Raw genomic sequence first — 12,630 nt, forward strand, 5'->3', positions numbered from 1 at the left:
TTAGATCACTTTGCAGAGCTCTGAATTCACTTTGATATTAAAGAGTTTTTTCTGTTGGCCAATGTCAAAAATGCCACGGTTATTCAATGCTTTATAACAATAAAATGTGAAAACATCCAAAGGGGTGTGACCACTTTTTTTATAGGCCTCAAATTATGCAGAAACCAATCAGTGAAATACCTATTGCCATTTTTTATTTTTGTCTTGCTATTGCATGAGCAGAAGTTACTGTTGATTGTATCTTCCACAACACATTAAGCTGTCCTTGTGAATAAATGACTTGCAGTTAGCACAGGGTTCAGGGGATTCCCATGTTGAAACATTTTTCATCAATTAATGACACCCATGCACATTGGCTATATTTTATTAATGTTTAAGGAAAAAAAATACAAAATCAAACTGATGAAAAGTCATCTTCAGTCTACAATCATGTCTTTACTCCACCGGCTGCAACTATGGTCTCTCCAGTTATGTAGCTGGCATCATCAGAACATAAGAAAGAGATCACTGCAGAAATCTCCTTGGGTTCACCAATCCTATTAAACAATCAGGAGGCCATCATTAGTATAACAGGAAAACAACAAGGCTCTCCAAAACAAAAAAAAAAATGGCTTAATCTAGTGGCACATGTCAATGATGAACTTTAAATAATGGGAAAACAGAAAAGCAGACAGAAAAGACTAAACTCTTCTCAGAATTAGTCCCTGCGACTTCCTAAATTCTCATGATATGTTTTTTAATGGCCCGTCTTACCTCTTCATGCTTATTTTACTCAAACATTCCTCTTTGACACTTTCATTTTTCCACAGCTGAAAACAGGAAGAAAATAAATTTGCAAATGCTCAAGAACAATTAAGAGAAGCAAAGTATTTTAAAAACAGGAAACTTACAATACTGCTGAAATTTGTTTTGATCAATCCTGGTGCCACACAGTTCACACGGATATTCATTGGAGCCAGCTCAAGTGACAGTGCCTTTGTCAGGCCCAACAAGGCTGTTTTACTAACGCTGTAGGGACCTAAGAGCTACAAAACATTTTCACATTATCTATATTACCCATAATGACTAAAAGAACATAAAGAGGGAAACTAATATGACACGTCATCTGTTTAATACACACCTGCAAAGGCTTAAGGCCAGTAATCGAGGACACTATGACAACTGAGCCCCCACTGCATAAGAGAAAAGAGAATTATTCACAAAAATTCAAAGAACTACCCAAATACAAATGATATCATTGCTTCATAACAACATCTGCATAAAGTAGTGAAGAAACCAACCCTCGTTTTTCCATATGCGGCACAGCCAGTTTTGTCAACAGGAATGTAGCTTTGACATTGACATCCAAGATCTGAAGAACACAAAGCAAAGTGATGAAACTGTTGAGCTAGTTGATACAGCTGGCATTAATATAAGTCTGTAGTACAATGGACAATATTAAACAGGTTTTGGTTTGGACTTTTAACTTTCCATTCATCCATCCATTGTCTACCCTACTACAGGATGAGGAGACCCAACTCTAATTCAGCAGCATCAAGCGCAAGCCAGAAAGCGGCCATGGAATGGACTTCAGCCCACTGCTGGGTTCATTCACACATACACACACACAGTCATGGAGTTTTAAGGGCTCAGTTCCATGATACATCCATCCATTTATTATCCAACCTGCTATATCCTAACTACAGGGTCACGGAGTCTGCTGGAGCCAATCCCACCCAACACAGGGTGCAAGGCAGGATACAAACCCTGGGCAGGACGCCAGCCCAACGCAGCATGATACATATATGATCCATTACAAACAGAGATGTTCCGTGAGGTTAAAAAAAATCTGAATTAAAATGAGCTTAAAATCCAAGAGCCATTGGGTCTTTAAAATTTGCAGCACCTAAAGGAGCCCAGCACAACTCCTTCATCTCCTCAGCTCACCCATTGCTCACTCAGTTGGCAGAGACTTCAGCAGCCACAGTCCACAACCACACAATCCCCATCTTAGATGCCACAGACAGCACCAGCTAGACCACTCGGGGTCAGTTGTCCTCCCGTCATCTTTCTCACTCGCTCCAGTATTCCTCAGTTCCCTGAGGAGGACTCCACTGCAATCATCCTTACGGATCATCCCTTTCTGTCTTGATCTCCAGTTTTCTCATGCAGGCTCATTCTTACAGGCTTCCGTTGGTGCAGCATCTCATTTGTGCACCACAGGAAGCAGATGAAGCAATTGATGCAGATTGCACCCTCACGTACAGAGGCGTTGTGCCCCAATTACTACATCAACTCCCCACAGCTACATGAGCATGCACACCCACAGAGGATGATCCGGCCGATTAATTATTTATTAAAAATGGATTCACAATTATTAAGCTGTGGACCTGCCATACCACATACACCCCCCTTAAGCCACTAGTTGCACAGGAAGGTTCCACAACCAACCCCATGCATCTAGTGGCACAGGGCCCCAGCGTGGCCCTACACTGCACCTAACCAAATAAATAATAAAAGCACTTAAACCAGCCCCTTTAAAATGAATGCCCAAGCTCTCTTCATACAAACAGGACATAAGAATAAGATCTTCAAAATGACACTAAATCAATCAATAAATAAATGTCCATTAAAAACTTCAAAATTCTTAAAAGTCCTCTTCTGGCTTGAGAATCATGGGTTGTTTAAAAGGCATGCACCAAACCTACTTGCTGCTCCATCGCCAGTTCTTCAGTCCCCTTTGCCAGCTAATTCCACCGCTGCCACCAAATGTGATGGTGCATGTCGACTCCATGCACCCACTCCTGTTTTGGGAGCCTCTTGAACCCAATACTGTCGATAACATAACTGGATGAGCCAGGCAAATGAGGACACCACACAAAGCAAGGGGAAGGTGTAAAACGTGCCCCAGTGCTTTTATTTAAAACGGTCAAAACAAAAATGACCAAAAAGTGCAGTGCAAAGTTTAATAAATAAACCATCCATCCATTATCCTAACTACAGGGTCACGGGGTTAATAAATAAAGAATCCATAAAAATGAAGTGAAAGTGGAGGTTCAAATCCAATAAGTATTCCTTTAAAACCAACAGTGCAGGAAACTGTTCCTTAAGACTCATGCCATAGTGCAGTCCACTAAAACCATCATCTCTTCAGCTTATCCTTCCAGACCTTGCAGCTAAGGAGCCATCTACCCTACAGACTCGGTCAACAGGTCCAAGTCCCTGCTACTTTCATGGCCCCACAGTAGGGCTCCCAATCCAGACCTAGGCTTGGGTCCTTCCCTCCCATGGACAAATGAAAGGCGCACCATCCAAGCCCCTGTCGTTGACTTCCCAGACTTACAGAGAGCTGCACTCATCCTGATCACTCCCGCTTTCTTAAGTCGCTCAGCTGGAGTGAACCATCACCTCAACCCGAGCATCGGCCACACACTGTCCTCCTGGGGCTCTCCTCCTCCTGGCTGTCTGCCTTTTCACTCCTGCACTGGCTCTTCTCCATTTCCTGCCTTTTTCACTCTCTACTTTAATGTCCAATCTCCCTTGTTTTCCTTTTCTCTTCCTAACGCTCATGCTTCCCTTTTTCAAAGTGGGGTGAGGCACAGCTGTAGCAATCACAGCTCCAGTGCTAATGAGGGACATGGGTGATGAAGTTCAGGGCCATCCAATCCTGCATCTCGCTCTGAAACTGCTCAAACCATGCTACTACACCCCACCCAAAGATGCGAGTGTCGCAGATATTTATTTATTTAAAACTTGCCAAACAGACCTCACTTTACCACAAGGTCCCTTCACCAGATGGCATCTCTGTCTGGCTTTAGAGCAGTTTGTACCCTTCTGGGTCTGTACGTGGTATGGTGGTGCCCTCTCCAGCTAGTGATTACTATAGTTACATTCAGTATTATTTTATATGTATTTATTCCTGGAACTTAGTTGAGACCACTCATAGTTAATCATTACCAAACACAGCCTGGATTTAATATTGTAAACTGAATAATTCAAGACAATAAGTATGGGTTGCCAGCACTGCTCTGTCACTGCCCCTTCAGTTTAGGTTCATATTCTACTCATTCCAGCATTGGCCTTTTTCTTCCGATTTTCCCAGATCTTAAGGACATGCTGGTCAGGTTAAGTGTGCAAACTGCCCCATTATGAGGAATGTGTGAGGGTGCAGGAGTGTGCCCTGCGGTTAACTGGTGCTCTTTCTTGGGCAGCTAGGACAGACTCTTGGTCTTACAGCCATGGAATAGACGGTGCAGATAAAAACAAAACCAAAAAAAGTAGATATATTATTAATGGATGCTTATTTGTAAACTGCTTATGTTGTGGATATTTACAAACAGGACATTCTAAAAAAATGGTGAAATGTTCTGTAAATTTGTGAGCTGTAAAATCCTGTTTATGAATAAATGAAAATGATCTTTTTAAGCAGTGTGTGCAAATACTAGTGTTACATAGTTAACTGTCAAATAATGCAAAGTGTACGCTACACATGTTTCGCCCTATTTTGGGCTCATCAGGCGTACACACTCCACTACACCCCTCGCGGGGATTGAACCTCGGACGTCAGCGTCAGAGCATGAGGGACCAAACAGGCCCGTGTGGTTCGTTTATTTAACAGCCTGGAGATTGGAGTAATTATATTCATAGCATCTTGATCTGATTGTATGGGTGGTTACCTACCAGGTAGCGCATGTGGTTGGTCTGCCAGTCTGCAAACATCCGCCACAGGCCCTCTCAGTTGCGAGAAGCAGATCGTAGAATGTTACATAGTTTACTGTCAAATAATGCAAGGAGTATGCAACACATGTTTCGCACTTATTTGGACTCATCAGGTGTACACTGTGCCTCTTAGTACTTCTAATATAAAACACGTACTCCATTTGTGACAGGCAGTGGTGAGCAGTGCACTGTTTTATGTTCTCAACAGTTAGATGGCTGACTTTAAGTCATTAATTCTGTGAATGTTTTTATCAGTACCTTTCATTATATATATGTTGCTGACCACAGGGCCATCATTGGCTGAATATTTTTTGTGAGTCTGTCCTTTTCTCGATATTCCCCTAACAATGACAGGTATAAAGTATTCAATTTCTAACAAGTTCACTGACCCTCTCACACTTCTCCTTCTATGGTCACTTAACATGTGGTGTTCAAACCCACCCATATCTTCAGTCTTACCCTTTCATCCCCTGAAATGCACACACACACACACACACTCACACACGCACACGTCATGCCCACATACACACACACAGGTCCACCTGTTTTAGGACAGGCTCAAGAGTGTGTTATGACGTGTAGATAGCACAATGAAATTCATAATTGCAAGTCCTCTCGAAAGAAAACATCGACAGGCACAAATGCACAAAAACTATAAATAGCATGCTTTATATATATATATATATATATGTTAGGGACAGTTGGCAGCATTACATCCATGAGATGGAAGGACAACGGAAGAGAGCGTGCACAGGGCATTATCTCCTCCAGAGCATCACATTGCAGACCCTCTGGATTGCACCGGTGCCCCAGCTTCCCACAGCATGGGACATGGAGTTCTTCAATTTAGTCCTGTTGGGTTCCGTGGGTGTCGCCAGGGGGTGCAGCAGGGTCTAGGGAGCTGTACTTCATGGGGTTTCCATTTCACCTGGAAGTGCTTTTAGACAACTTGTACGGAAGACCAGAAGTGTTCCCAGATGAAAAATGAAATAAGGTCCCTGTCTCACAATGATGACCCAGAGTTGGATGGAAGGTGGACAAAGCTTGCGAGGAGAAGTGGAGGAAGCAGTGGAAGAGTGACTGAGACAGAGAAGGGAGAAAAGAGTTATTGTGTGCTGCTGTGCTTATTATACTTGTGGCTGTGGTGGTGAAAAACACTTGATTCAAAGAGTTTCCCACAATAAAACACTTTTGTACCACAGTTTGTGTCACTGGTGCAGCCCCAGTGTCTACTCTGTCTTCCTCTCTCTCTATACTATACTATATATATATTATACACATACTGTATGTACTACTTGGACAATATTCCAAATGGCAAAAAAACGTCAATCAGCAAATGAAATGAGACTGAGTGTTATTACCCTTAGAAGTGTAGGTGTCTAATTTAGAGAAATCGCAATACAAATTCAAGTGTCAGTGAGCACTGTGGTGTCCTACACAATCTAAAACCAATTGGAAACTGGAAGAAGCTTTGATAGGAAGAGATCTGGCAGAGCCAATCAAAATTTTCTTCTCCTTCTCTCTCCGCAGCTCAGAGAAACTGCTCAGATCTGGTACTTACAATAGCTCTACCCCTTTTCTCCATAAAGGCATATTTTGAGTTGGACTTCTAACAATTAAATAGGACAACCTAGTTGGGGTCCCAACTTTTCCCCTCCTGTCATTTCTGCACACAGCTGCCATATGTAGTATACACAATTATATAAAGCATATATTTGCAAGACATTACCAGCGCAGACAGTATGATCAAGTCAATGACCTGAGAATGTGTGATGTACTTATAAACGTGGCACTTCAGTTTATTTATGTACAAATCCGGTATTTTTAATTTATCTATGGAAATTTAAGCTTGTAAATCTACATTGCACATAGAAAATTTACAAAATATACTAATTTCTATAATTGTTCACATTTTTAAGAGCTTCCATGAATGTTACAAATAAATTATTTTATTTGTGTGGCAGTTGCTGTGGGTTTCACTCCCAGCGATTGGCTTTATGGAGTCTGCACCTTTCACTGCACATGCTTGGGTTTTTCTCCAAGTATTTAGTTTTTCTTCCCATATCACAAATATTTGTATGTTAGTTTTGAATTTCCTGTTAATCTGGGTTTGGAGAGTTCTGTCATTGGTTTTAATGCAACTCAAGCTTGAAACACAATGATGTCTAAAAATGGACACCACAGGCAGTATCAAGATAACTGAGAATGTGGTGAGCAAGACAGATAGTGAAAACAGTTTGAACCTAACATAACAGAATTATTGTAAATCACATTTTGTAAATTGTATTTTTGTTAACTTTAAAACAGTTTAACAGAAGTACACCTTTAAAGTCACAAGTCCAAGCAAATAGAGACTTGGCTACTGATTCATTCTTTTATTTTACTTTAAGTAATTTGTATCCTTTCAGTTTACCAACAGGTGTCATGGGAGTCCTCTTATTTGGGTTCAATCAGTTCTTACCATTTGTTCACAACAAATAAAGCAAGTTGCAGTATTTCATTGAATATAATTAACAGCATAAAATTGCCAAAATGAAGAGTCCCACCTTGTCCCACACTTCCTCTGTGGAGTCCAGAATATTACCGACAAATGGATTAACGGCTGCATTTGTGACTAAAACATCAATTCCACCATACTCTTTCACTGCCTGAAAATGTAACACAAAAATAATATTAATCCTGCAACAATACATTTTCTTTTAAGGCAAAACTTCTTCCTGAAGTGGAAAACATAGAAAGGATGACAACCACACAGGTTGCAAATTAAAGGTGATGTTAAACACGAAAGTCTCTAAAATGAGTCTTTACTGAAAGCATTTGTAGACAACATACTTAAAAATATGACATTTTTTTATCAAAACTTAGTATCAAGTATCATATTACCATGCTGACAAGTCTCTCCCTGTCCTCACTTTTGCCAACATGGCAAGTGGTGCCAGTGACACTGAGATTCTCACGGCGTAGTTCAGCTACAGCACGCTCCACATTCTCTCTATGGCGGCTGCTGAGGACTACTGATGCTCCTTCCTGAGCCAGGCTACGAGCAGCTGCAAAACCGATTCTGCAAGAAGCACAGAGAGTTTAGGGTCAAGATAAATACCGGAAAAGTAAAAGAATACAGAAATGTCATGGTTTTATAATAACTATCTGCATGTATCCAGGATAATCATTTAGCAGCTCATATGCAAGTCTTCTCTGATCCCCAAGTCACCCTCCAATACATTTTTCCAGTTACATTAAAATTATTTGGACTCTTTAAATGTTAGGCATCAATAAAAACGTAAATAAGTCCACAAGTTCTGCTCCAGCAAAATAGCTGTCATAAACACACAGTAGCCCTAAATCTGTTTTGTCTATTAATTCATCAATAGTTAAGGAATTATGATCAGCCCAACTAACACCATCTGCCATCCAGGTTTCAATATTCTCTACTAAGAGAAGAACACAACATGCAACAGATGAAGCGGACAAACATACATTTTTCACAGATTCAGTAACTTTTTTCATTAATTTATCGCTAGTAAACTGTTATATAATGTCAAACGTACACTCTTTTAATACAACCACAACAGTGATGGTTTTATGGTGCGTGGTCAGCGTCCATGTAGCTAGGAAGAAAGCAGGTGTTGCTCATTCTGGTTGAGTTATTTAGAAAACGTGTCATAGCATTATAAAGACGTACTACTCAGTCCATTCATCACTGAAATGACAATTCTTAGTATCAATGTTCCTCTTAAGATGCTTTGACGGAAGCTTTCTTGCAGTATTAATTTTGAATGTTACTTCCTGGATAATCAGTCCAAGTCACATGATTGGGTACAACCATTGTGGATTTTTGTGAGAACAAATATATGCAATTTAAATGCACGAGTTTGCTCATTTAGAATGATAACAATACCGAAACAAATCACCATTAAGCTCTGTGTATGCTACACAACTGAGGTGTGTGTGTGTGTGTGTGTGTTTGTGTGAGGGGCGAGTTACTGCCAGGCCTAGTCAAAGAGTATTTGCTCTGTATATTTCTTGACCCTGCCATACAAACATGAGAAATGTACAAATATGCAGCTTTTGGGCAATTACCAATAACTGATCTTTCCTGTGTCATATGAAATTACTCCAATGCCAATATCAACATGTGTCTTAGGTTCTTTGTGTGAATAAAATATTTGTAGCATTTGTGCAAACTTTGCCCTTAACAAGTTTCCAAGTGTCCCTGGGTTCTAATTGCAGAATTTATTTTAAGACAACAACTGAGATCTTCTGTCCCCCTTAATCTCACCTTTCTGAAACTGAAAAGGTTTAACATCTTCAATGTCTCCTCACAGACCGTACCTGTTAGTCCCAGAATCAGACTACTTGCACTTCTGTATACTTTCTCTACTGCTGATGTGTGTTTCTGGTACTACAGAAGTTAAAAATGTACACAGTATCCCAGGTGAGGCCTCCCTCGACTTATACTCCCCATGTCATGTCATATAACCTAACACCCTATTAGCCTTCATGTTTGCTTCTGAACACTTCCTAGATGTAGTGGTAATACCATCACTATATCTCCAAATTCCTTCTCATGAGGGCTACTTTAAAGTTTCAGACATCGCATTGTATATTCATATCTAACATTTTACTTCCTATTTATGATAGTTTACATTTACTTTCATTAAAATTTCATTTACCACAAATCTGCCCAGGTCAGTATGCTGTCCAAGTCCCTCTGTGACAATTTAGCTGGTTCTACATTATCTGCTCTTCCACTTAGTTTCATGTCATTTGCAGCCCAGCTTCCTGATTATATTCTTGTTCAGATCATTTATGTATATTTAACAGAACAGTGGCCTCCAGCACTCATCCCTGAGGAACATCACGTCTCTCACCATAACCCTTTGCTTCCTGTTTTTGAGACAATTTTGGACCCAACCACAGACAGAGCTTTGAATTCTAACTTCTTTTAGTTTGTGGAGACTCCTGACCAGACAGGTTGAGATAGGTGGGTCAAAGCAAAGGGTACCCACTGTCCCAAGGCATCATCCCCATAATTGAAAATGTCGAACCATTTTCACATTCTTTATGGAGCTGGATGGAATCTCCAAAAACAAAGAGGTGGTAGGCAGGCATGAGGAGCTCAAACGGGCCACCTAAGAATCAGTCCCCAGAAAGAGAGTGTGATAGTTGGGGACTCAAACGTTAGGGGGATTGCTCCAGAGTCAGAGAGTCTGTTGAGAGTGTGTTGCCTTCCAAGTGCACAGTGGATGGGTTACCTTTGAACTGGAAGGGCACCAAGCCACCAATATGGAGAAGATTATGAGTAAGTTGGTTTAGTTTAAACCAGGGAATTGAGGGCAGGGAGTTTAGGGCTGGCTAGGTTTAGAACTATACATGAGGTGACAAACCACAGTGTAAAAATAAATATGCATTGTAACACAGATTTTAACTTAAAGTTTAAGTGCAACACATTAACTTAATCAAATATTAAACAAGTGAGTTTTAGTTGTATGTAGCTGAGCATAATTATGATATTATAGTGATAATAGAAACCTGGCAAAATAACAAAAATGAGGATGAGTATAACATAGGCACACATTTTTAAGGAAAGACAGACAGAACATCAAAGGAGGAGATGTTGCTGTTTATGTAAAACAGAATTTAAATGGATCTTTTCTTCAGTTGGACGATGGGCCACATCTTAGTGAGGACATCTGGATTTGTCTGGACAGCCTTAGGCAAAGGGGCCTTATTTTATTAGTGTACATCATACCCCACAAATGCAGATAGTAATTTCAATGTGCATCTTTTTCATAATACCAATCACAGTTTTTCAAAACAGTTGAACCCTTTCTGTTTAGGCAAAAGGGATTAAGTGGAGACAAGACTAATGTATTTAAAGTTATGAAGAGAATTCGTGCAGTGGATCAAGACTCTTACTTTATATTGAGTTCAACAAGAACACGGGAACACAGTTGGAAACTTATTAAGGGGAAATCTTGTACAAATATTAGGACGTTTTTCTTCGCACAGAGAACCAGAGACACCTGGAATAAGCTACCAAGTAGTGTGGCAGACAGTAGGACTTTAGGGACCGTCAAAACTCGACTTGATGGTATTTTGGAGGAATTAAGTGGATAAGACTGGTGAGCTTTGATGGGCTGAATGGCCTGTTCTTGTCTAAATCTTTTTAATATTCTAATATACCCCTTTGTTGGCATCCTTTTTTGCTTCTAAATTTTGGGATAAATTTGTCCTGCATTATTTATAAAACACTTTTGAACCTGCCCCACATGTCCTTAAGTGTCTCCACACTTAAAGGCTTATCTCAATTTATTTTACTGAGGCTTTGTTACATCTGCTCAAAATTTACCTTACTAAAATTTAATGTAACTGTTCGATTGAACTTATTTTGGCAATTTTCTAGTTGCCTTAAATGTAAGCACTGTTTACCCTAACCGTGAATATTTGACTTATGGATTTTGCTTCCAGGGTGTTTTGACTGAAGGTCTTGAATGTCTTACGCAACAGCTGAACTGTTAAAGAAGCAGAATATACTGCAATGAGGGGGCTTCCCCTTTAGCTTTAAGTTAGACAGCATACTTCACCAAGTTGTGTCATGTTATATGATGAAAGGTCTGGTATTTTTATATTTTTTTTAATTTTAATACAGTCAAAGAGAACAAATTTTACTTTTGCTATTTTGTTTTTGATGATATTTATGGTGAAGAATGCGCATACAGTTAATATATTACCCAGCAAACCAAGCGGTGTTTAGTGAGCGGTCTTGCTTCTGTGTTGTATATTTAATGAGTTATCATATTGGTCTAGCATGCAGCCTTGAAATAACTTTTTAATCAGGCCTTATACCCAGAATTTCTTTTAACTTCCTTAATAATGGATACTGATGATATGTCCAATTTTTCATGAATTTATAACATACAGCAGGTCAAGCTTGTTTTATACTCCTAATCCATTATTCCTAATCTTCTAATGTCACAAGAATTTTGAAAGATTGCATCTGACTGACTGTTATTAATTCTTTTATTGTAATGTATATATTTTGACATGTGGACTCATTATCAAGGCGGAGTTTGCCTCTTCCTCTTGTCAGCCTCATCCTTTTCTTCACATAACAACTTCAGCACAGCATTTTACAGTTTTGTCATCAATCCTGTCCCTTAGCTTTTCACATTCTTCTGATCTTTCTCATTATGGCCCTTATTTAACTTTGTTTCAGTTTGAGTCTCATTATTTGCATCTCAAACCCAAACAACGCCTTACATCAGGTTTGAGCTGGTTTGCGTTTTCTATTAAATAGAAGGAACTTGTGTGTTTAAACACCTTCTTGCCATGGCACCAGTGAGTGGCAATGTGTTACATGTTTGTTTGACATACAAGTAAGAATTCCACTGCACTCTACACATTTGACAGTACTACTACTAACACTAAGTGGCTTGTTTCAGACTTCCTCCTGAATGCTGTGTGTATCTGTTGGTATCGATGTCCATCCAAATCCACTCAACAGGTGAGGTAAGCAACACAGGGTCACAGCTTTCCTCCCATGTTAATAAGTTCATTTTAGTTAGATTAGTTCAATATACATATATACATATATATATATATATATATATATATATATATATATATATATATATATATATATATATATATATATATATATATATATATATATATAACTGCTCAAAAAATTAAAGGAACACTTTGAAAACACATCAGATCTCAATGGGAAAAAGAAATCCTCCTGGATATCTATACTGATATAGACTGGGTAATGTGTAGGAACGAAAGGATGCCACATCGTTTGATGGAAATGAAAATGATCAACCTACAGAGCCCTGAATTCAAAGACGCCCCAAAAATCAGAGTGAAAAAATTATGTGGCAGGCTAGTCCATTTTGCCAAAATTTAATTGCAGCAACTCAAAATTGT

The 12,630-nt window shown here is 39.4% G+C and overlaps 1 protein-coding gene across 2 annotated transcripts in view; it reads right to left on the reverse strand.

Moving 5' to 3' along the window:
- Positions 1 to 348: 348 nt before the first annotated feature.
- LOC120525617 (dehydrogenase/reductase SDR family member 4-like) overlaps positions 349 to 12,630 on the reverse strand; it is a 28,196-nt gene continuing 15,914 nt past the window's right edge. For both annotated transcript variants that reach the window (XM_039748068.1, XM_039748078.1), the window contains exons 3-9: positions 7,582 to 7,759; positions 7,245 to 7,346; positions 1,281 to 1,351; positions 1,121 to 1,172; positions 891 to 1,025; positions 754 to 809; positions 349 to 536 (exon numbers count right to left, since the gene is read on the reverse strand). In XM_039748068.1, coding sequence (XP_039604002.1) covers positions 428 to 536; positions 754 to 809; positions 891 to 1,025; positions 1,121 to 1,172; positions 1,281 to 1,351; positions 7,245 to 7,346; positions 7,582 to 7,759 — 703 coding nt within the window. In that variant the 3' untranslated portion in view covers positions 349 to 427. The remainder of the gene's footprint in view (positions 537 to 753; positions 810 to 890; positions 1,026 to 1,120; positions 1,173 to 1,280; positions 1,352 to 7,244; positions 7,347 to 7,581; positions 7,760 to 12,630) is intronic.

Source organism: Polypterus senegalus, chromosome 1 (assembly GCF_016835505.1).
Source record: "Polypterus senegalus isolate Bchr_013 chromosome 1, ASM1683550v1, whole genome shotgun sequence".
Classification (NCBI taxonomy): domain Eukaryota; kingdom Metazoa; phylum Chordata; class Cladistia; order Polypteriformes; family Polypteridae; genus Polypterus; species Polypterus senegalus.